General features: G+C 40.1%; 1 protein-coding gene across 1 annotated transcript in view; it reads left to right on the top strand.

Moving 5' to 3' along the window:
• The window catches only part of Mogat1 (monoacylglycerol O-acyltransferase 1), a 40,103-nt gene extending 17,845 nt beyond the window's left edge, over positions 1 to 22,258 (top strand). Inside the window, exons 3-7 of the mRNA XM_023723061.1 lie at positions 4,340 to 4,518; positions 5,223 to 5,427; positions 14,775 to 14,949; positions 15,758 to 15,957; positions 20,455 to 22,258. Coding sequence (XP_023578829.1) covers positions 4,340 to 4,518; positions 5,223 to 5,427; positions 14,775 to 14,949; positions 15,758 to 15,957; positions 20,455 to 20,609 — 914 coding nt within the window. The 3' untranslated portion in view covers positions 20,610 to 22,258. The remainder of the gene's footprint in view (positions 1 to 4,339; positions 4,519 to 5,222; positions 5,428 to 14,774; positions 14,950 to 15,757; positions 15,958 to 20,454) is intronic.
• The last annotated feature ends 1,245 nt before the right edge of the window (positions 22,259 to 23,503 follow it).

The following is a 23,503-nucleotide window of genomic DNA, read 5'->3' as shown; positions in this document are numbered from 1 at the left end:
CTTCAGTCTACTGAGAGCAATATTTGAGGGACTTTTCAGTGTCCAGACTTCTTCTAGGGGTTTGTATTTGTGAAAACAAATCTGGCTCTCCAATCTACAAGCTGGGAGTTAGTGCCCCAGAATGCTTTGTTCTTTTCTCTGTGTTGTCTTCAGTGTTCTCAGTTTCTCTATTTTTCTTGTTGGCTCTTTCCTGATTCCTGGAGCTTTTACTCCTTTTCTTTAAGTGGTTGTTCTCCAGGTGTCTGGAATCTAGATCCTTGACAGGCCATGGTGTACTGCCAACCTTTAGCCTATCCTCTTTCCTTCTTCACCATTTCAACACATATTTACAGCCAATCCTACTTTTCTTGTACTACAGCTAAACTTTCAGAGTTGTGCAGGTGGTGACAGCAATGAATCCGTGAGTGCAGCCTCCAAGCTCACACACTTAGAGGAAGAAGGCACAGGCACAGGCACCTAGATGTTCATCCTATGCTGTATTCTAAAGGTCTTATAGTTTTAGGTTTTACATTAAGGCTTGTGGTCCATTTAGAGTTGATTTTTATGGACAGCATAAGCTTTCTCCCACTTCCCCAACTCCTACTTTCCTTCAACTCTTAAGACCCCCAAGTAGGCATGCTTTAATTCCATTCTGGTACTTGTGACCTGTAATTAACATTAGATCTTATAGGTTAAGGCATCAGCCCACTGCATTGCCCTTACTCCAGGTGTCAATTTGAAGTCCAGGTTGTGTTTGTCTCTGACTGGCTTAATGATTGAAGTGCTATGCCTATGTGTCTCCCAGGAGTCTCGTGTGATCTTAGGTGGGGGCTTTGGAAGGTGATTGGAGTTATTGGGGTGTTGTAGATGACTGTTAGGAGGTGGGGTCTGGTTGGCGGAGGTGGGTCACTGGGACCATGATGTGGAAGGGTATATTTCCCTCCCCTCTTTCACTGTCTCTGTTTCATTTGCTTTGACAGAGGGTACAGGGAATAGAGCTTACAACCTCACACTTGCCAGGCAGGTGCTGTGCCACTGAGCTACATCCCCAGCTGTCTCTGCTTCTTGGCTACTGCAACATCAAGTTTTCCTCTGCAATGTCTGTGCTTGTTCTGCCCTGGAGCTGGGTGACAAAGAACTGAAAAACAAACCAAAATAAACCTCTCCTTTGAGTTGTAGGTGTTGGATGTTGTGTTTTAGCGAGGAAAAAGGAACTAAGATGGTTATGGTACTGAGACAGAGCTGTTGCTATGGCTGTAGTTGGCCATGTGGCTTGATGCCTTTGGAACTGGTTCACCAGAGGGGTTTGGAAGGATTTGAAGATTCTACAGCTTTAGAATGTTTGGTAGGAGTCTCTGGTTGGAGCTCAGAAAATCAGAATGCTGATAGAAATGCAGACAGGAAAGGTCAGGTTCAGGAGGTTTCAGTTGGGAACATGGACTACATCGGTAGTTGAACTTGAGACCATGCATGTTACACTCTGGAAGAAAACTTACATTTTGGTCGTATCCTGAGACTTTTCAGGAGACTGAAATTAGTGTGGCAGAATAATTTATCTGGTGGAAGAAATTTCAAGGACCAGCACTAGGACTATGGCATAAATATTGTTGGGGCTCTTAGCCAAGTTTATGCTGAAAACCAAGCATACAAGGCCTGTCTAAAAGGTTTTCAGCTTTTCCAGAATGATAGTGACTACAAACATGGACTAGAGGAGAGCTCACTTGCTGAAAAGATTATCATTAAAGAGAAACCAAGTACTTTGTATCAGGATAATGGAAAAATGGCTCAAGGACATGCCAGGAATCAGTCAGATTGCTCTCCTCAAAGGCTCAAGGGTGCAAAGCTACAAAGTTTTCATTTGAGAAGAGTCCCAAGTTGGGCTTCAGAGCAGCTGGGTAGGGATTGGGTTCCCTGAGATGCAGTTCACAGTGCTCAGGTACCCAGGAACTCAGGGCCTCTGCAGAGATGACCCAAAAGGGTTAGAGACCCAGAAGATTCAGTAGCTGTTCTAAGAAGCTGGAAGCCACAAAGCATGAAGGATGAGGAAGGTAGCACCAGGACAAGAGGAAAGCTGGAAGCTGCCTAGACAGTAGCTGGTGTCTTAGTTACTTTTTTACTCGTTGCTGGCGCTCCACAGTGAAAAAGATCGAAACTCCACAGTGGCGAAACTCCTCCAAAGTGGCGCTGCTACGGAGATCAGAGATCAAGCTCCTCCAAAGACTGAGACCTCCACGGAAGAAGCGTGGCAGAGTGGCAGGAAAGCAGGCAGGGCGACTTCCTGCCTTTCTCAGTTCCTGGCCCCCATGCTGAGAGAGCTGCCAGGAGCTGATTCAGCCAAGTTGACACAATGTATCAACTAACACAGCTGGTATAAGTCTTCACTGATCCACTGAGGGACCCAGGGTCTGATAGCCACAAGCCATGGCAGTGGCACAGTGTGCACTCCCTCAGGCAGTGCAGAGCTTTGCAAAGGCAGGCTGGCTTCATCCCTCTTCCCTTTTTGTTCCATCTAGGCTGCAAGCCTATTGGATGGTGCCAACCCCAATCAGGGTGGGCCTTCTTTCCTGTTTCCTAGCATCTGTGGCAGTCACTTCTGGAAACACCCCCCACACACCCAGAAGTGGGCTTGACTACTCTGGTAGGCTTTTCTTGATCCAATCAAACATGATTAATGGTGACTATTGACCAAATATATGCAGATGTGTGTTTGTATGTGTATATACACAAGTAAATCAGTATGTATATATTTATATACAGTAATCTATGTGTCTCTGTATACACATGTGTGTATTGGTAGGCATACATTTATATACAGTAGTCTCATTTATCCATGGTTTTTGGTTTTCATTGCCTGTAGTCAGCTGTAGTCTAAAATTATTCAATGGAAAATTCTAGAAAGGAGAAATTTATGTTTTTAATAACTATTAGAGTATGTTATTCTTTTTTAAAATAATTTTATTGAGAAACAAATAGCAATGAGAGTTTCAAAATTTATTAGTACGACAGTTTCAATAATTAATATATTGCATATTGTTTTCATACTAGTTATTCATAGTACAAGATGCAGATGTGATAACCGGTCCAAACACTATTAGTACAAATCTTTCTTCTCATTGAATTAAGAGAAAGTAGCTGTATATCTATCCTAACTATTTTGTATATACAGATACAATATGGTCCTTCATTTGTATCCCCTTTCTTTGTTAGTTTTGTCAGAGATGGGTATTCCATTGCCACTTAAATATTGTAGGTGCATGAATTCAGCAAAATAATCCAATACAGTCCAATAGTCCATAATAGTAATGGGTTATCTGTAGAACTGGCAATGTCAGAAGTTGTTGACTTGAGCCTTTTATAGCTCAGCATATTAATATGGCTTTACTTTTTATATTTCATTTTTATATTTTTCTGCTGGATGGTTAAGACCAAGATAAAGCAAGACCCATTTAACTAGAAATGTAACTTTTGTATCTGGTAAGGTCAGTCAAATCCCCTCAGGATTACCCTGAAATCCTGTACTGCAGTTTGTAGAACCTTCGTCAGTGTCAGCCATGTGGATGAGTCACGGCCATTGCTTGACCAATTTGCTCTCTGTGAAAGCCTGAGAGAATATTTTCTCTCCATGTGACTCTCCTTAGGCACACAGAGTACGTTACGCTAATTGCTCTATGCTCTTGTTAGCTGGTTTTGTTAATCTCTTACTGTGCCTGATCTATGAATCAAGCCTTGTATGTGCATGTGTATAGGAAAACGTATAGTGTATATCAGCATCAGGACTAGCTGTGGTTTCAGGCATCTACTGGTAAAATCTCCAACATACAGGGAAGTGGGGCTGCTGTTTCTCAGTAGTAGATCAAGGTGCCATTACTCAGACACATATCATTTTAACCGACCCATTAGCATTCTCTTCATCCATTCTGTGAGTGATGAGCCCTCTGCATTTCATGCTGGGGAGGTGCTGCAAGGCCACGGCTGAGTGGGGAACTCGGACTCCAGCCCGGCAGCTCAACATCTTCCATGCTGTATTCACATCAAGAACTCATCTCTCCTCTCTAACTTCTATTTTCCATTATGTAAAAATAATATGGAGCATACCAGGGCCCCTTTATTGATGCTGTGGTGAGCAGGAATAAAGAAAAATATCCAGGCAGAATGTACAAGTGTAATAGTTGGCACATAATAAACCTCACGTATGTTAAATAATAACATATAACTGTCTTGCTCCTTAACTCGGCTGAATAAAGTCTCTGATGAATAGATCTTATATGTGTTAAATCCCTGAACCAGGGGCTAAATGCTGTACAGCAGGGGGCAGACGTTCACTGACTCTAATTCCATGACGGCTTTCCTTTTCTCACAGCTCCATCAAGCCTTGCCATCTCGATAATAGTGATTGTCTACAACTATTGGTTCATTTACCTCCCTTATCTGACATGGCTCTACTTTGATTGGCTGACCCCAGACAAAGGAGGCAGGAGATCTTCCTGGGTCAGAAACTGGAATTTATGGAAATACTGTCAGGACTATTTTCCACTTAGAGTGAGTAGAATTGTTTTACACAGTGCGGTTCTGAATTGGGAGAAGAGTGCAAGTTTGTTTTCATTATATAGATCTAAAGCATTTGCCCTTTCAAAGGGAGGGTCTAAGTCCATTCTGTGCTCCTCTCATGGAGATGGAGTGCATGGTAGAGAAAATAAGTTTATTTTGTCATAGCTCTGGAAGCCAAATGGTCCAGTATCAAGATGCCAACATCTGCCAAGGGCCCTATTGTTACAACATCCAATGGCAGATATGGAAAAGTGAAAGAGGGTAAGAGAGAACAAAAGGAGGTGAAACTTGTCCTCTTAGAGGAACTCATGTCCACAATCATGGTGTTTCCCTATTTACTTCGCCCTCCTGGCCCAATCATCCATCATAGGATGATGCACTAGGGGTTGAGTTCCTCATAGGCATGCTCTGTGGACACATTGAAGCCATAGCAAGAAGAAAGCCTGCACTTTGACCTACATTATTAAATGAGCTTTCAGCTGAATTGCCAGAATGTGGAAGGCTGTTTATGAAGGGATCCCAGCTCAGAGGACAGCTTAGATGCTCAGAAATAGCCCCAAACCAAGGAACCAAAACATGTTGTACTCTCTCCTTCCTTATGATTTAAGAACTAATCATGAATCCTTTTGTTTTCACTGAAACTAATAAGGGAATGTTTTAATTTTTTTTAATTTCAACATGAATGTGCAACACAGCTTGTCAAGACTCACAATTTGGATCCACGTCACAACTATATATTTGGTCTTCACCCTCATGGAATACTGGCACTTGGAACTGCTGGGAATATTAACTTCAGAGACACAGACTTCGCAACGTTGTTTCCTGGTTTTACTATATATCTTCATGTGACTTCATGTTGGTTTCTGTTCCCCTTGCTTCGAGAATATATGCTAAGTATTGGTAAGTGCCAGCAAGTCGCTGCTTCTGCAAGGTGCTAGGGTGGTGGGAGCACGCAGAGAGCGCCCTGTGGGCTCAGTGTCCTGTGAGCGAAGTCCTCTGGCCTCCTCCTTACCTGGCACTTCATGTGCTCTATGAGTGGTCGCACGTTCTCTACTGGAATTGTAGTGCCAGGACACAGACTACGTCCTTTTTCCCTGTTTCATCCAGTATCTAACATTAGGAACAATCAGTTCATATTAATCTAATAAAAGAATAAATTAATGGATGCATTTTCTATGCCTAGAGATAAAAAACAATCATAGATCTAAAAAGGGGGTCAATCACTCCTCCTGAGAGGCACTATACATATCTATATATGTGAAATGAGAAAGGTCCCTCATTGTGTCTTGGAGTAATGGCAGAGGCACAAGCTAAACATTCGCAGCTTGCTGTCTTTATGCCCCTATATATAGTATGACTTGGTTAAAATTTAAAATTCCTAAGACTGGTAGTCTTGCTTAGAATGCACAAGCTGGTGGGGGTGGGGGTGGGGGAGAGAGAGACAGAGACAGAAAGACAAACAGAGACAAAGAGACACAGAGAGAGAGACAGAGACAGACAGAGAGAGAGAGAGAGAGAGAGAGAGAGAGAGAGAGAGAGAAGTTTTAATTTTACTCTATTACCCTGAACCAGTGGAATATTTTCTGAACAGTGGAACTGCAACTACTAATTCTAAGAATAAAATTAATCTGAAATGTTATGAAGATACTTACGAATGTATAGAGAAGCCTAAGCTTGTGTTACTAGTTCTCATTCAACTTAAGGGGCTCAGTTTGTTAGGGATTCAACTGGCTCAATTCACTGACTGAACGTGAACTACAGTGATGCATAAAGTTGTATATTTATGCACATTGTGTATTATACTTCCTGGATACATAAAAAAAGATCATCTTGAAAAATTATAGTATCAGAGCCAACAAGTGGCATATTTAAGGAAAGAATTTTCTGTGATCTTCCTCATTTTCATTACTTACCAGTTTCTCAAATCACTTGTCATTATATAACTAGTAGGAAATTATTAAGCATCAAAACTCAAGAACCCTAGGCCAGGTTTTGAGGTTCTCTTTCTGGTCTGGAGCCCAAGAAAAAGCTCAGTCCATAGTGGCCTACAGTCACCACTAGAGGGCACACTACACTGGCCAGGGCACACCACACACTACACCCCACCTACCGAGCATTACTCAGCTATAAAGAATGATAAACTCGAAGCCTTTATATTGAACTGGATGCCACTAGAAGATATACTCATAAGTGAAATAAACCAGACCCACATGTGTAAATATCGTATAGTTTCCCTAGTATAAGAACTCGAAAGAAGAAATACAAATAGAAAGGTATAATACAACTAAAAGGAAAGCAAGAACTTGAGGACTAGACAATGAAGAGAGAGCAAGGAGCAGAGCTAGGAAACATGACAGGGGCAAGCCATACGGTTATATGTAGAAGATAGGCAAGGCAATGATCCTGAGAATCTTCAGAAGATTTTTGAATCTAGCAATTAATTGGAACAATTCTCACCCTGAAACTCACTTCTGTGCTCTACCGGATGTTCAGACTCCAAACTCCTACCTAGTAATTTGGCATCTGGCCTCCAGAGGGCGCACAAACTACCCTCCTAACTGCCAAGGAGAAAAACATCCCTTTTCTCCTTGTTTTGCAGACATTCGGTTAGAATACTAGAAAAGGGAAAATATTAAATAAAAAAAGATTTTTTTATAAACACCACAGAAATATATTTACCTTATACAATTTTTTGATTCAGAGTATAGCCACAGGTGAGTTTAAATAGTGCCTTTGAGAACCAGGGTGGAAACTTCATGGCGCGAGACACACGGATCCATCTCTGTCCATGGCAGTGTCAGACATAAGCAGTCGATCTCAGGGTCTTTTCCAAACAATGCCTGCAGCAGTTGCCACTCGAGTTGTCCTTAAGATGAAACCTGTGTGCTGTCCCTAGTTTATGACATTGTGAAGTCTTTCCCTTTGCCTCAAACGTTCAGTGTCTTTAGTGCTAAATAAGAGCATTCAAACCTGTAGCCAGTGGAGGCTTAGACCATCCTTGTCGCTAAGCAGAGAGCTCTTAGGACTCCTCTCAGAAAGCAGCCCTCGCCAGGTGTTAGCCAGAGCAGCCTGAGAGTGTGCCAAGGCTCCCATTCCTCTCTGCCTGCAGACTGAGGCTGGGCAGGTCGAGGGATCCGAGCACAACAGCCTGACATGCACACAGAGGACTTCAGATTTCATCCCATGGATAAGTTTCAGAGACCTGGTGAAGGACATTATGCAGAAAGGACCCAGAGGGATTTTTGTATGTTAGAAAGATCACTCAGGCAGCAGCTGGCAGAGGGCATGGAGGACAAGAGCCCAGAAACTGGTGATGGGGCGGCCCACTGTGGTGAGCAAAGGGCGGGGAAAAGGGCCAATCTAGTGCGGTGGGTTTGGCAGTAGCCTGCAGACAGGGAGCTTGTCAGGGGACATGACCAGCGGTGCTGGAAATCCAGGAGACTCCCTAAGCAGGGGGAGGGAGGCCTTAGTTTCCTCTGCACTCATACAAAGGAGAACTGACCATGAACTTGTGTAAAGTTCACACTTGCCCGGGCAGGCTCAGTTTCTTCACCCTGTAACCCATCACCCTGCTCCTTTTCTTTTGAGAAACTGGTCATTCAAATCCCTGTCATGACTTTGCATTCCTCCAGTGGAAGGAGCCTGATGTCAAATTAAGTCATTTCCTTTACAAGTTGAAGTGTGCTAAGTATTCATAACATCTAATAGATTCTGTTATGACTTTAAAATGGGTAAAATTCAGAATGGAAGGAAACACAGACCATTAGAGGGCAATTATCTCTGAAATGTGGGAGCACGGCTGTATTTTCATCTTTATACTTTGCAGTTTTCTTTCAACTCCATACTAGAGTTAAATCTAACAAGGAATCTTAAGTAACTTTTAAATGGGAAATCTTGACATAGAGACTGAACAGTTATGTAACTTTCTTAACTATTTGCTAGACTCAGACTACATCACAAAAGTGTGACTAGGTCTACTTTACCTATTTTTTTAAAGGCAATAAAAATAGTAAAAAAATCATCTAATAAAAATAATACAGAATGTCACTAAACAAAATAATAGATATTCAACAATGGTTGTTGTATTGCATATTGTTGGCTTCAGATTAGTTGTTCAGATTACCAGATATAAGCAGGCAACATTGCTTGAAAGGTTCTATAAAACAGAAAAGGATAGAGGACAAAACAAATTTAAGCTTTAACTACTTCATTCAACAGACCAGAAGCAATCAGCAGTATATTTTTCAAAGCTATCCTGTGCATATGCATAGGATAAACATATTTTTCCCTTCCTTCTTTCTTTCTTTTCTCCTTTCATTCATCCCAGTTGTTCCTTCCCTTGGGACCGTTTCTTTCCTTTTCTATTGTACCTTTCAGATTTTATTTACTTTTTCAGGTTCTCACTAGTAGCGGGACAACATTTATACATGAGAGCATGTTATTTCACTTATGAGTATGGGGTCTAGTTGCATCCATTTACCTATAAAAACCTTCAGTTTATGTTTTTTATAGCTGAGTAATACTCCATTGTATAAAAATAGCACACCTTTTTAATCCATTCCTCAGTAGATGGGCATTTGGGTTGTTTCTAAGATTTAGCGGTAACAAATTTTGCTGCTATAAATATGGGTACCCATGTATCACTGTGGTGTAATGTTTTCAGTTCTACTGAAAAAATATGCAAGAGGGGAGTAGCTGGGTTGAATGGGACTTATAATTCTAGATTTTTCAGGAACCTCCACAGTTATTCTCATGCCAGTCTATACTCCCACCAACAGTGGAGAAAGGTTACTTTTCCCCACAGCCCCTCTAGCATTTATTGGTTGACTTCTTGATGATAGCCATTCTTTCTGGGTGTGATGGAATCTCAGAGTTGTTTTAATTTGTATTCCTGAAATGACCAATGATGTTGAACATTTTTTCATATATTTACTTGCCATTTGTATTTCTTCATCTGAGAAGTCTATATTCATCTCAGATGCCCATTTTTTTTATTGGATCTTTGAATTTTGGAGGCCTGATTTTTTGAAAATCCTTTGTATGTACTATATAGAAGTGCTTTGTCGGATGGATAGTCAGTTAAAATTTTTTCCCAATTCATGGGTTTCTTTTTTATTTTGTTGGTGATTTCTTTTGATGTGCAGACACTTCAGAAAAGTTAAGATCCCCAGTGTTGATTTTTTGAAGTATTTCCCATGCATTTCTGTTTTTATTCATCAACTCTCTACCTACCCCTATGTCTGCAAGATTCCCAGGTACTTTATCCTCCAGTAGATTTAATGTTTCTGTTTTAATATTCAAATCTTTGATCCATTTTGACTTTAGTGTATGTTGATAGACATGGATCTAATTCTAGCCTTCAGTATATGAAAAGCTGTTTTTTTTTTTTCCTTTTATTAAAGAGGCTATCTTTCTTCCAGTGAACATGTTTGGCTCCTTTGCCAAAGATAAGATGACTGAGGGTGTTTGTGGTTGTGTCTGCATCTTCTAATATGTTCCATTGATCTTTAGGTCTTTTTTTTTTGTCAGTACCATGCTAATTTTATCACAGGAACTTTGCAATATAATTTCGAATCAGGGATTGTAATGTATCCTGCCTTTTCTTTGTTATCCAGGATTGCTTTTGCTATTCTAGATCTTTTCAGGTTCCAGATCAATTTTAGGAATGTTTTCTCTATAACTGTGAGGTATACTAATGTTATTTTACTTGAGATTGAATTGAATTTGTATAGCACTTTTGGGAGTGTGGCCATTTTCACAATGTTGATTCTTCCTATCCATGAACAAGGAATATATTTCCATTTTCTGAAATCCTCTTTGATCTCATTTTTCAGATTATTGTAATTTTCTCTGTATAGATCTTTTACTTCCTTTGTTAGGTTGATTCCTAAGTATTTCAATTCTTTGAATGTTATTGTGGAAGGCTCTGTTTCCCTGATTTTTCTCTCAGTGTGTTTGTGTACAGAAATGCCATTGATTTTTCAGTGCTGACTTTGTGTCCTGCTATGTAGACATCTTTTGGTGGATTTTTTGGGGTCTTGTATGTAGAGTATCATGTCATCTGCAAATAATGATAATTTCACTTTTCCCTTTCCAATCCTTATTCCTTTTATTTCTCTCTCTTGTCCAATTGCTCTTGTTAATTTTTCCAGAAGCTTATTGAATAGGAATGGTGATAGTGGACATCTTTGTCTTGTACCTAATTTTAGGGTGAAAGTTTTCAGGTTTTTGTCCATTTACAATGATGTCTGTTTGTTTGTCATAAATGACTTTTATCAGATTGAGTTAAAGACCACCTACTCTGATTTTCTGCATTGTTTATCATGAATGTGTGTTGGACTTTATTCAAAGCTTTTTCTGCATCTACTGAGATGATCATGTGATTTTTGTCTTTGGCTTTGTTGATATGGTGTGTCACATTTATTGATTGGCACATATGTAGACATCCCTGCTTCCTTGGGATGAATCCCACTTGGTCATGGTGTGTGATCTTCTTGACGAATTTCTGCATTCTGTTTGGTTATATTTTATTGAAGATTTTTGTATCTATGTTCATTAGAGATATTGGCCTGTCATTCTCTTTATTGTTTCTGTCATTGTTTTGTTTTGGTATCAGAGTAACACTTGCTTCCAGGAGTGAGTTTAGGAGAATTGCTTCTCTTTCAATTTCACTGAAGAGTTTGAGAAGAGTTAGCATTAAGTTTCCTCTAAATTTATTGTAGAATTCAGCTGTGAATCTACCAGGACCTGGGCTTGTCTTTGTTGGTAAGTTGTTATTTACATTTTCAATTCCATTGACACACTGGCTATTCAGAATTGTTATATCGTCTTGGTTCAGCTTTGGTAATTCATATGTATCTAGAAATCTGTCCATTTCTTCTGTGTTTTCCATCCTGTGAGAGTAAAGATTTTCAAAGTAGGTATTGGTGATCTTCTGCATTTCTATGGGGTTTCCCCCTTTTCATTCCTATAGTATAAATTTGAATATTTTCTTTTCTTGATAAAGGGGTTTGTCAATTCTATTTGTTCTTTCAAAGAACCAACACTTCAGTTCATTAATTCTTTGTATTGTTAGTCTCCATAGCCTTAATTTCTGCTCTAATCTTCATAATTTCCCACCTTCTTTGAGCTTTGAGCCTGACTTGATCTTGTTTTACTAAAAACTTGAAGTGCAACATAAAGTTGTTTATTTGGGCTCATTCTGCTTTCTTGATGTAAGAATTCACCACTATAAATGTTCCCTCTGAGGACTGTTTTCATTGCATCCCTCAGGTTCTTGAAAGTTATATGTGCATTTTCATTTGCTTGTAAATATTGTCTAATTTTTTCTTTAATTTTATGTGTGACCCATTGATTTTTAGGAGGCTATTATTTAGTTTCCATGTGTTTATGGAGTTTTCATGATTTCGTCAATTATTTCCATAATTTGTACTATGGTCAGATAATATGCAGGGAATAATTTCAATTCCTTTGCATTTACTTAAGCATATTCTATGCCCTAGTATATTGTCTACTTTGGTGAATGTCCCATGCGCTACTGAGAAGAATGTATATTCTGACATTGTTGGGTGTAGCACTGTGTAAAAGTCTAAGTCCACTTCTTCACAAGTTTGGTTTAGTTCTGTTATTTCTGTGTTCTTTTTTTTCCTACGTGATCTATCTCTTTTTGAGATAGATTTCCCCATTACAAAGTCTCCCATTCCAATTGTGTTACTGCTCATCTAATTTTTCATGTCTGTTAAAATTTGGCTTATATAGTTGGGTGCTCCTTCATGGGTTTTATCTCTTCCTGTTGTTATCTCTTCCTCTTATAGTTTTCCCCTAACAAGTAGGTAGTGACCTTCTTTTTCTCTTTTGATCATTCTTTGTTTGAAATTGACATACTCATCAACCAGAATAGCTGCCCCTGCTTTTATCTGGGTTCCTACAACGTGGAGTATTGTTTTCCATCCTTTGACTTTCAGTCTATGAATGTATATTTGAATTAAGTGTGTTTCTGACATACAGCATATTTTTGGATTTTATTTCTTGGTTCCTTCTTCCAGTCTGTTTCTTTTGATTGGTGTGTTGAGGCCATTTACATTGGTGATTATAACTGATATGTATTGACTTATCTTTGTCAGGATTATTTTTCCTGCTGTAGATTCCCTACTTTCCCCCTCTGTTTAATTGCTTGCTCTGCTTGGTGTTTCCTTTTTGTTGTTCTTGAAGTAGTGATCATTTTTGTCTCTTTTTAGAATACCTGTCAGTGCTCTTTGTAAGGTTGGTTTGATGGTCATTAATTTCTTCAGTTGTTCTTTGTCATGGAAGTATCTTATTTCCCCATTAGTTGTGATGGATAGATTTGCAGGGTACATCAATCTGGGTTGGAAGTTGTTTTCTTTCAGGACTTAAAATATTTCACTCCAAGTTATTGATCTGATGTTTATGCTTTTGATTCTGCTGGACTTTCCATTATAGGTCATCTGGTTGTTGTTGTTTTTTTTTTTTCCTCTAACATCTTTTAATATTATGGTATTTTGCTGAAGTTCTGAATTTCTAGGATCTTTATTATTAAGTTTCTAGATGTAAGTTTATTTTGATTATACCTAATTGGAGTTTTATAGGATTCATTTATCTATATGTCAGATTCTTTTCCCATGCTTGGAAATTTTCTGTTACTACATCTGCAAACAGTCTTTTTATGTTATTTGCGATGACTCCTGCTGTTTCATTGACATCTGTCAATCTTATATTGTTTTTCCTTGCATCATCTTGTAGCTGTTGAATTATTTCCTGCTTCCTTGTTATTTTTAAGAGATCTTCACTGTTGTGATTGCTAGGTATAGTGCTGTCTTCGAAGTCTGAAAGTCTATCTGCAATTTCATTCAAGCAGTTTCTCCAGCTTTTAATACAATTCTTAATTTTTTTGATATCTGTGTTAATCAATTTCATGCATTCTAATTATTTGCTATATTGTTTCTTTAATGTTTCCATCATTTTTCTAGTCTCCTCTACTTTTGTTTTCATCTATGTCTTCCTTAGATTTGCTGAGCATTTCTCCTATACCCTGATGGTATTGTTTCTTTACTTCAATTGCTATTTTTTTTTTTCAGAACCAGAGATTGAACTCAGACCCTTGCGCTTGCCAGAGAAGTGCTTATTCTACTGAGCCATTTCCCTGGCCCCTTAATTGCTATCATTTCAGGAATTTCTGTTGTGTTACTTCCAAGTTCTTCTATGCCCTTGTTTCTGGACTTGTTTTGGGTGGACTAGGGGTTTCAGATTGCCTTTTGCTCCTTTGTTTTGACATTTTTGAAGGTTGCAAAGTTCACCAAGCTCAGTGGCAATGATGGGAAGGTGGGGTGTGGGCCAGTAAGGCTCTGGAGACTGTCCCAGGCTTGGTGTGGCTTCTGTGATAGTGTGTGGGGAAACAGCTCAGCAAGGTCAATACAGCTCCTCTGATAGTGTGGGGGCAGGATGTGGCTCACCAAAGTTTCCAAAGTGTCCAGAGTTCATCTTGGCTTCTGTGATGGTGGGGCATGGCAGGCCAAAGCCCCATAAGGCTCCCATAATAGTGGGGGGCAGAGTAGGGCTCACCAAGTCTCTTATGATGATGTTGGGGAGCCTTCTGCAGCTCTTTGGTTCTCCCCCAAAATGGTAGTGAGGGCAGGATGCAGGTCAGCAAGGCCCCTGAAGCTGTCCAGGACTCAGCCTCTATATTACTTATTAAATGACCTAAATTTTAAAATCATTTCCATTAGAAATCCTGGTTTAGAAAGTAATAACTCATACAGACTATTGAGAGGCAGGGTGTTGTATATGCAGAAGATCTACTGAAGCTTCTTAGACGATATAGTACTTTTTAATTCTGCACAAGAATCCAGCAGGGTAATGGGCAAAGTAGCCACAAATAACTACCTGTGTGCACTGAACAGTTCAGGGAGTACTTTGCACATAGAATATAAAATCAGTAGGAACCTGTAGAGTTGAGGAGTACACAATCTACCCCAAAAGTGGTAGTTCTAGGAAGGATCAGGTAATATTTTAAAGACCAAACCCATGACCTTCTCAAAACTCAAAATCTTATTAATGGAATTACATTACCAAAGATTTGGCTGTTGATAAAATTACAAACTTGCACAGAGCTCCAAAGCTAAGTTGTATAGGAAATTTTGCTCAATATTCATGGTTGCCATAGAATAATGTAGAGAAGTTTAATCAATGGAAAAGTAGGTCTAATTATACTTTTTGTCTTATTCACTAAGGGACAGTTTCAGTCTCTAAGAAATCTTTGTCCTACATATTGAGCAAGGATGGAGGAGGAAATATTTCAGCCATCATCATTGGGGGTGCCAAAGAGGTACTAGATTGCCACCCAGGGAAATTCATCATGTTCATCCGTGAGCGGAAAGGATTTGTGAAACTTGCTTTGACCCATGGGTGAGTACTTTGTGTTTGCTAAAGGTGACTGGGTCAAGAAGGCTAAGACATTATTCAGTGACTACAAAGAAAGAAAGTAGTTTTTCTATCCCTTAAAGACCCCATCCAAGTTGATCTTAAAATAAAAGCAGATATTGTAGTTGGGCATGGTAGGGAGCACCTGAAATCCCAGAACTTGAGAAACTGAGGCAGGAATATCACAACTTCAAGGCCAACCTGAATCACAACACAAGACCCTGCTTCAAAAAGTAAATAAATAAGTGGATGAATAAATAAAAGCAGACATGAGTATTCTCAGGGAATGGAATATGAACTTCCAACCAAGATAGATTGATGCCAAATTAACAAGAACCATAAAGTTCTGAATTTTATGCACACCATATCAATTTCCAATGAAATGAACAAACACACAAAGTGAATAAAGAAGAAACTTCCTGGGACTGGAATCCAGGGCTTTCTCTTTTCTTTTTTTTCTTTATTTGTTTATTTTGAGCCCAGCCTGGCCTTGAACTGAGATCTTTTTACCTTACCCTTCCAGAGTGACCAGCAGGTGTCACCAGGCCTAGCTTGGAACCTTGATTTTTCCGCAGGATAAAATTCCAGCCGCTGGCTTGGGTCAGTACCTCCCTAAAGGATTTCAAGTACAAGGCAGTTTTCATTGTTTCAGACAGGAAGCTTACAAGATAGTATGGCAAGGCTTGAGTTTTTTGTTTTTTGTTTTTTGTTTTTTAAGAATTTCTAGGTTTTGACACAAAAGCCAGCTGGATAAAACAAATTTCTATCCTTTCCTTCCTTTTGTTATTTCCAGTGCCCACTTGGTCCCCGTGTTTGCTTTTGGTGAGAATGATCTGTACAATCAAGTTGAGAATCCTGAAGGATCCTGGCTTCGAGCTGTCCAGGAAAGACTGCAGAGGATCCTGACTTTTGCTGTGCCACTGTTTTATGGCAGAGGGTTTTTTCAGCACAGATTTGGGCTACTGCCACATCGGAGACCTGTGCACTCTGTCGGTATGTATCTCTAGGGGCTGTGACTGTTATCTTAGTTGGATCAGTGATCTTCGTTCCTGAGCAGTGGTCTAATGGGAGAGAACTAGCTTTGGTATGGACTTCCTACATAAATAACCTGCCTGTGTTTTCTGAGATTTAGTTTAAAGTGTACATTTTATTAATGAAAAGATTGCATTATCTATTGGAGTAACAGTTTATTACTTTCAGGAACACATTATTGAGGTACAAATGGGGTCCCGCTTTAGAAACAAAGTTTCTTATACTCTGTCTTCAGCGAATCTGTTTCTCCTTGCCAGCCAATTATATTATAGCAGTGTTTGGATTAACAGGTTGCAAGAGAGTCCATGAAGTAGATGAAAAGTTCTGCATAATGGGCCCTTCACCAGAGTTGGCTCACCTAGTTATCAGTTTTCTGCAGTAAAAGCCCTTTTGTGTGGTTACCTATCTTTATATGCATTCTACATTGACTGATTTTATTTTTAAAAAGTTTCATGTTTGGAGGAAACACGATGGGAGAGGAAGCAGAAGATTTAAAATGATAGAAGCAACACTACACATGACAGCGTACTCCCATGACACCAGCTCCCTGTGAGGCTGAGGTAGGAAGATTGGTGGAGCCCAGGAGCTTAGGACCAGCCTGGGCAATGCTTAACCCTTCAGGTTGGAAAGTTGAACATGAGGATGTGCTGAGCCATGGCACAATTAATCTACACTGTCTACTTCATGTGAAAACTCATGTTTTCCCCATGGATAGCCCATCCAATAACATTCAAATATAGTGAGATATATCTTAGATCAGTCCCACCCTCAAAGCGTTCCATTTCTAGAAGCATTTCATTTCACATGTGGTCTCAGGGCACCATCTTCAAATGCTGTATTTCGACTCACATGGAATGATTACTTTGCATTAAGGAAAGAGATAGGTTAATGGTGACGGCTGTAGTTTTCAAGATTGAGCCAGTACATTTATTTGTCAAAATACTAATTAATCACTTTTGATTTCTTATGTACAATGTACTATAATGAGTTTTGTTTGTTTGTTTTGTTTTGTATTTTAGAGAAGGGTCTGCAGGGTGTTCAGGGTCTCACTACTAGTTTGGACTTGTAGCGATCCGCCTGTTTACAGCCTCCCAAGAGCTGGGATTACAGGTGCACACCACCACACCCAGTCTCTATTGCCATCTCAGTGTGCCCTGGGGGCAGGGCCAGCACAGCAGTCCTGGGGATTGAACCCCTGGCCCCTGCACCTGCTTGCAGGTGCTTTAATCTGCTGAGCTATTTGGCTGGCCCTTTATAATGGGTTTTTTGAAGGGTAGAAAGAATATTACGAGGCATGATTTTTAGATTGAAAAATTTAGACATAACATAATGCCTACATGAAATAAGTTATAATTGCTAAAAGCAGAGTGTATTTTATTGAGTTAAATAATTATAGTTATTACCTATTTGGTTAAGCTTTTTTAAAAATAAAATGGTTTAGTATTTGATATAGTCAGGTTGTGCCTCTCCTGAGAAGTAATTGATTTCTTAAAGGTTAATGGGTTAAACCTAAGAATCAATGAATTGAAGAGTTGGTTTTTAAACTATTGAATAAAAATGGCAAACCCTTAGCCAATCTTATCAAAAGAAAAGAAAAGAACAAAATCCAAGCAATTGGGATTGGAAAAGGTGAAGTCATAGCAAATCATGCACAAATCCATAAGATCATTCCCACCTACTTTGAGAACCTGTACTCTACTAAGATGGAAATCACAGAAGAAATGGACAGGTTCTTACATACATGTGAATTGCCAAGGCTGAATGAAGAAGCTATAAAAATTCTACATAAACCAATCTTAAGTCAATGAAACTGAAGATGTAATTTTAAAACTACCAACAAGTACAAGCCCAGATCCTGAAAGACTTCCTGGCAAATTCCTACAAGAACTTTAGAGAAGAGGTAATACCCTTCTTCCTCCAACTCTTTAGCAAAATTGAAAGGGATATAACATTCCCAAAGTCATTCTTGAAAGCAAGAATCCAACCAAAATATGGAACTACAGGCAAGTCTCCCTAATGGATACTGACCCAAAACTCCTCAGTAAGATACTGGTAAACAGAATTCAGCAAATCATCAATGAGATTATACACCATAACCAAAGAGGATTCATCCCAGGGAGGCAGGAATGTCTCAATATATGCAAATCTACCACTATAATATACCCTATCAAGAGCCAAGGAAAAAACCACATGATCATTTCAATAAGTGTAGAAAAAGCATGTGACAAAGTTCAACACCCACTCATGATAAAAAAAAAACCCTATGGAAATTGAAATGAAAAATCGTCATTTCAATGTGATAAGAGCCATCTATGACAAACCAACAGCCAACATCCTACTACATGGACAAAAATTGAAACCTTTCACTCTAACAGGAACAAGACAAAGATGTCCACTTTCACCATTCTTATTTAGTATAGTTCTGGAAACTTTAGCCACAGTGATTCAACAAGAGAAAGAACTAAAAGGAATAAGGATAGGAAAGAAGCCATTATTTGTGGATGACAGGATACTCCACATAGAAAAGCCCAAAACCTCCCCAAAAGGACTTCAATTTCAGTTGCACAGCTGGATACAAAGTCAGCACCCAAAAATCAATAGTATTCCTGTACACAGATAGCAAACTCACTGAGGCACTGGGGAGACCACACCTCTCATAATAGCACCCCCAAAAATGAAATACCTGGGAATCAACCTAATAAAGGAAGTGAAAGACCTATACATGGAAAACTTCAGTACTCTGAAAAAGGCCATCAAAGAGGATATCAGAAAATGGAAAGATATCTCAAGTTCTTGGATAGGAAGAACCGGCACAGTGAAAACAGCTATACTTTCAAAACTGTTATACAGATGTAGTGCAATCCCAATCAAAATACCATCACACCTCACAGAAGTAGAGAAAACAATCCTAAAATTCATCTGGAACCAGAAGAGACCTAAAATATCAAAAGTAATTTTGGGCAATGAAGGCAAGGCAGAGGACATCACAATCCCTTACTTGAAATTATACAACAAAAAAAGAGAAATATATTGATTAAAAACATCATGGTACTGGAAAAAAAAAATAGACCTGAAGTCGATGGAACTAAATAGAAGTTACAGAAACAACTCCAAGCACCCTCCGCTGCTTATTTTTGGTAAGGAGTCCAAACACCTGCGCTATAAGAAAGATAGCCTCTTTAATAAATGGTGCTGGAAAACTGACTTTCTGCGTTGCAAAAGTGAACCTCAATCCTTGTCTCTCATCACGTACTCAAGTAAAATGGAAAAATCAATGACCTAAATATTAAAAGAGAAACACTAAATCTACTATCACGTAGAAGGGGCAGAACTCTTGGAGACATTGATGTAGGCAAGGACTTCATGAAGAAAACCCAAGCTTATCAAAAGTCAGAAGGGGTTTACTGCCCAGTTAGTGGACAATCGTCCTACACATTTTCAACCCTGGGTGCAGTAGCAGCGTCAGACCAGCAGGAGGCGCGGTGAGTTGGAGCACCAAAACTGCGCTGCTGAATTTTTAAATAGCTGGATGACATATGTTTATTACATAAATATGTTTGCAATGTGTATAGAAGTAGCCGGACTTATTTTTAATTAATTAGTCTGTTTGTAATTATACACATAAAACACGAATTCATTCTGATTTGTAGAACATTCACTCAATACAGAAAAAAAAAAAAAAAAAAAAGTTCCTCCATCTCTCTTTCTCTAGAGGAGTTGTTTTATTTTTCCAGATATTTTTCCATACAGTAGCAACATTAATGCATCTAGAAATATAAAATGTGTTCAGAAATCGGATCATACTTCATTTTACAACGTTTAATAATACATTTTAGACACCTTTCTGTATATGTGTGTCTATACCTATTTGCATTATCTCTTCTGTAAGAACATCACAGCCTAACATTGCACTGAATGGCTATTTCACGGTTTATTTGATAGCTTTTCTATTGAGACTTTCAGTTGCTTTTTAGTTCCCAGTTATTGCCAACAGTAGAATCCTTGTGAAATGTATTTCTCTAGTTCAGACACTTAGCTGACTTTTAAGAGTGAGGACAGGGGAGCCCGCGTGCCTGGAAGATCGCGCAGATGCTCATAATAAGCGTGTTGTGGCCGGGCTGTCAGCTGTCTCGGAGGGAGAGGCTGGTGACGTGGACGCGCTGCTGTGTCCCTGGACCTCACAGCTGCAGCCAGCACAGTAGCTCGTTTGACCCCAAGTCAAAACCACAAGGACACTGACAATCGAGTGTCTGCTAGGAGCGAGGAGGGATCTTCATGTGTCTGTCACCCGGTGGGATGGTGTGAGACCAGCGGCAGCCAGGGAAAGGGAAAAGGGCGGGGGAAGCCGGGCTCGGGGCCTCTGATTGGCCGGCCGCGTCGCCCCGCCCACGGGGCGGGGCCTGCTGGAGCGGCTCGGGTCCCCGCGCGCTACGAGTGACGCCGTCTCTGTCTTTGCAGTGGGCCGCCCGATCCCTGTTCAGAAGACGCCGAACCCGACCCAGGAGCAGGTCGAGGCGCTGCACCAGACCTACATGGACGAGCTGACCAAGTTATTCGACGAGCACAAAGGGAAGTACGGCATTGCGGAACACGAGACCCTCATTCTTCGATGACTCGACTCTCCCGAGGCGTCCGAGAGCCCCGGAGAGCTCCCATTAAAGAGAATAAATCCTCTGGAAGTTAATCGTCCCCTCCCCCGCCCCCAACCTTGGATTCTGGAATCAGATTTGTAACTGAAAAGTATTGTGTACGGGGACAGATGTTGATTTTTACCTCTAGTAAATAAAAAAAATACAGTAGATGACATACAACAAAAGATTGGAGATGACTGTGAGATTTTTAATGTTCTCCCTCGTTTTGGAAGAGTAAAACATCTCATAGATAGTGGCAAGGTACAAAATTATTCATGTGCTCCCCTCCAAATGGAAAAGTCGTGGCTCCCAAAAGTCCATTGTGCTAAACAGCACAATCGCGCAAGGTGTTGTTTTCACTAAGTATGACAGCTTTTGTTCAGCACCACTGGGACATTTAGGAGACTGTGTAAAATAATTCGCTTTATCCAGAATTAGAAGAGGGTTTTTTTTTTTTTTTTTTTTATAGGACAGCTCAGCATTTTTATGCCAGTTTAGAAACAGAATGAGTTTGTCACAGGGAAACCCAGGAGGAGGAAAGCCCGTTTCCTCATTCCTGTTCCTGCGTGCAGCCTGCATATTGCCTTTAGGCATGGAGGTCTATTGGTGAGACATATTTTCATACCTGAATACTGGGAGTTCCTAAAGCTTCTCCCGGTGACAGGCTCACTTTTACGTTTCTTCCCCAATGGTCTTTTCATGTACCACAAGCTCTGAGAGAAAGCACCCTTCCTGGTGAGAGGTGTCCAGCTCACAGCAGTCTGAGGCCAACCAGCGTGAGCAGGGAGTCGTCTCTCCTGCTTCTGGTGTCTCCCAAGGGCATGAAATAAACACTTCTTTAGTGAGTGCTTTGGTAGTCCAGCATACACACTTTGCTACCCTGTGAGGATTTTTAAAGCTCATCTCTAATGTGAGCCATCCATTAAGACCCATGTCATGTGTTCAGTCTAGAATAGTCCCAAGAGTCTCATGTGCTTAGAAGATGACTCAGTCCCAGGGGCTCTATACTCGTTGGTGGATCTCTCCACAAATGAGTCCAGTAGCTGAAGGTGCAGATAAGAGGGGGCCCCGGTTAGAGGTGAATCACTGGGAGTGTGACCTTGGAGGGGATTGTCTTGTGCCTGGTTCCTGTCTTCCCTCTGCTTTCTGGCAGCTGCGGCCTGGAGACCCTAAGAACTGAAGAGAGGACCCCAGTCTCTGCCACATGTACTGAAAGATACCATGGTCCATAAGCCACCACCCTCTGTCTTCTTCTTTCTCATGAAGTCAGTCTGCTGCAGAATTAGACTATGAGTTAAAATAAACCTCCCCTCTTTAAAGTGTGGGTATTAGGTCTTTTTTTCCCAGTGTCAAGAAAGTGACCAAATTGCCCATTTTTAGAAGGAGAAATTTCCTATGTCCAATGGCCCTGCCTCATAAACGGATTGTATGATAAGGTGTTTCGTCAATAGCAGTCCAGAAGGAGGGTTCTGATTGGTAGTTGCTAAGCATTAAGTCCCTGAGTAAGAAAGCTGCCTTGGTTCCAAACAATGTCCATCACCGCTGTCTGCATCTATGCTCAATCCGTGCTAGGTGTTATGATCAGTGAGATGGATTTGCTTTCTGACTTGTTGGTAAGAGGTCCTTCAGCTTCTAAATGCTGATTGATTGATTGATTGATTGATTGAGTTAGTATTTTAGGGAAGGATCTATAGGGTGTTTAGGGTCTCGCTACCAGTTCAGACTCATAGTGATCTGCCTGTTTACAGGTTCCCAAGAGCTGGGATTACAGGCATGTGCCATCATGCCCAGTCTCAATCGCCATCTCAGCACGCCCCAGGGGCGCAGTCAGCACAGCAGGTCCAGGGATGGAACCATCCATCGGCCCTGCAGGTGTTTTAATCCATTGGGCTATTTGGCTGGCCCAGTTTCTAAACTTTGAAACACTAACCTTTGGGCTGGAGCATGGATTGGGTTCAACAACAACGAAACAACATTCTGCTGGATGGGGGTCTTAGGGGAAACACATCTGCCACACTAGAACCTTCTCAGTTCTTTTACTGGAGGGTTTTTTTTTTTTTTTTTTTTGTCTGAATTCCTTTAACTTCACACTAGTTGAGTGATCCAGGGAACCAATGACCCATGACCTTGAAACCAGTTTGATTGTTTTTGGTCAAAGAAGGTTCTTTGAGGTATCACAAACCCATGAATTGCAGCTCTTTGAAGAAGTGTATTAAAAGCTGGTGACACATGATCTTTTGTGATTTCACACACATAAAGTTTAATTTCTTGGTCAGCAGCTGGACTACCCATCAGCAGCTGGATTATACAGTAGGCAGTTAAAATTCACACTTATTAAAGTAGAGGTAATAAAAAAACTGGAAAAGTTCTTGTGAATTTGTTTAGATTCTGCCATTAAAAATTTGAACATAGGAACTTTAATTTTGGCACAACTAATACATGTATTTCATTACATGTGGCAGTGAATGGAGTTATTGCTTCACTTCTGAGGGTCTCCAGAGGACTTAATCCAGTCATCCCAGGTATCTGTCATATATTCAAAGCATAATCAAAAGTTCCATACCATCCCATAGGTTGTAAATGAATCTCCTGATAAGAATTTTTCCTGTTGCACAAATGTGAGTTCTACAGTATATTCACTAGTGTGGTCTGACAAAAACCTCTTCTACTTTAAAGGTTTCCATGTATTGGGCAATTGCACGTGATTTTAAAGCAAAACAAACACAACAACAAAAATAACCCAGAGTACTAAGAAGGAAGTCAGTTTGTTGCCTTGGAAAAATGTCTTGGATGCTCTGACCATTTATTTACTTATGTATTTCTTTTTGAGATTTAAAAAAATTTTTAGTTTTTTTTTAATGTATTTACTACAGGGT

The sequence above is a fragment of the Octodon degus genome, unplaced genomic scaffold, assembly GCF_000260255.1.
Source record: "Octodon degus isolate 3935 unplaced genomic scaffold, OctDeg1.0 scaffold00096, whole genome shotgun sequence".
In the NCBI taxonomy this organism is placed as follows: Eukaryota; Metazoa; Chordata; class Mammalia; order Rodentia; family Octodontidae; genus Octodon; species Octodon degus.
This window is presented reverse-complemented; position numbering and strand designations above follow the sequence as displayed.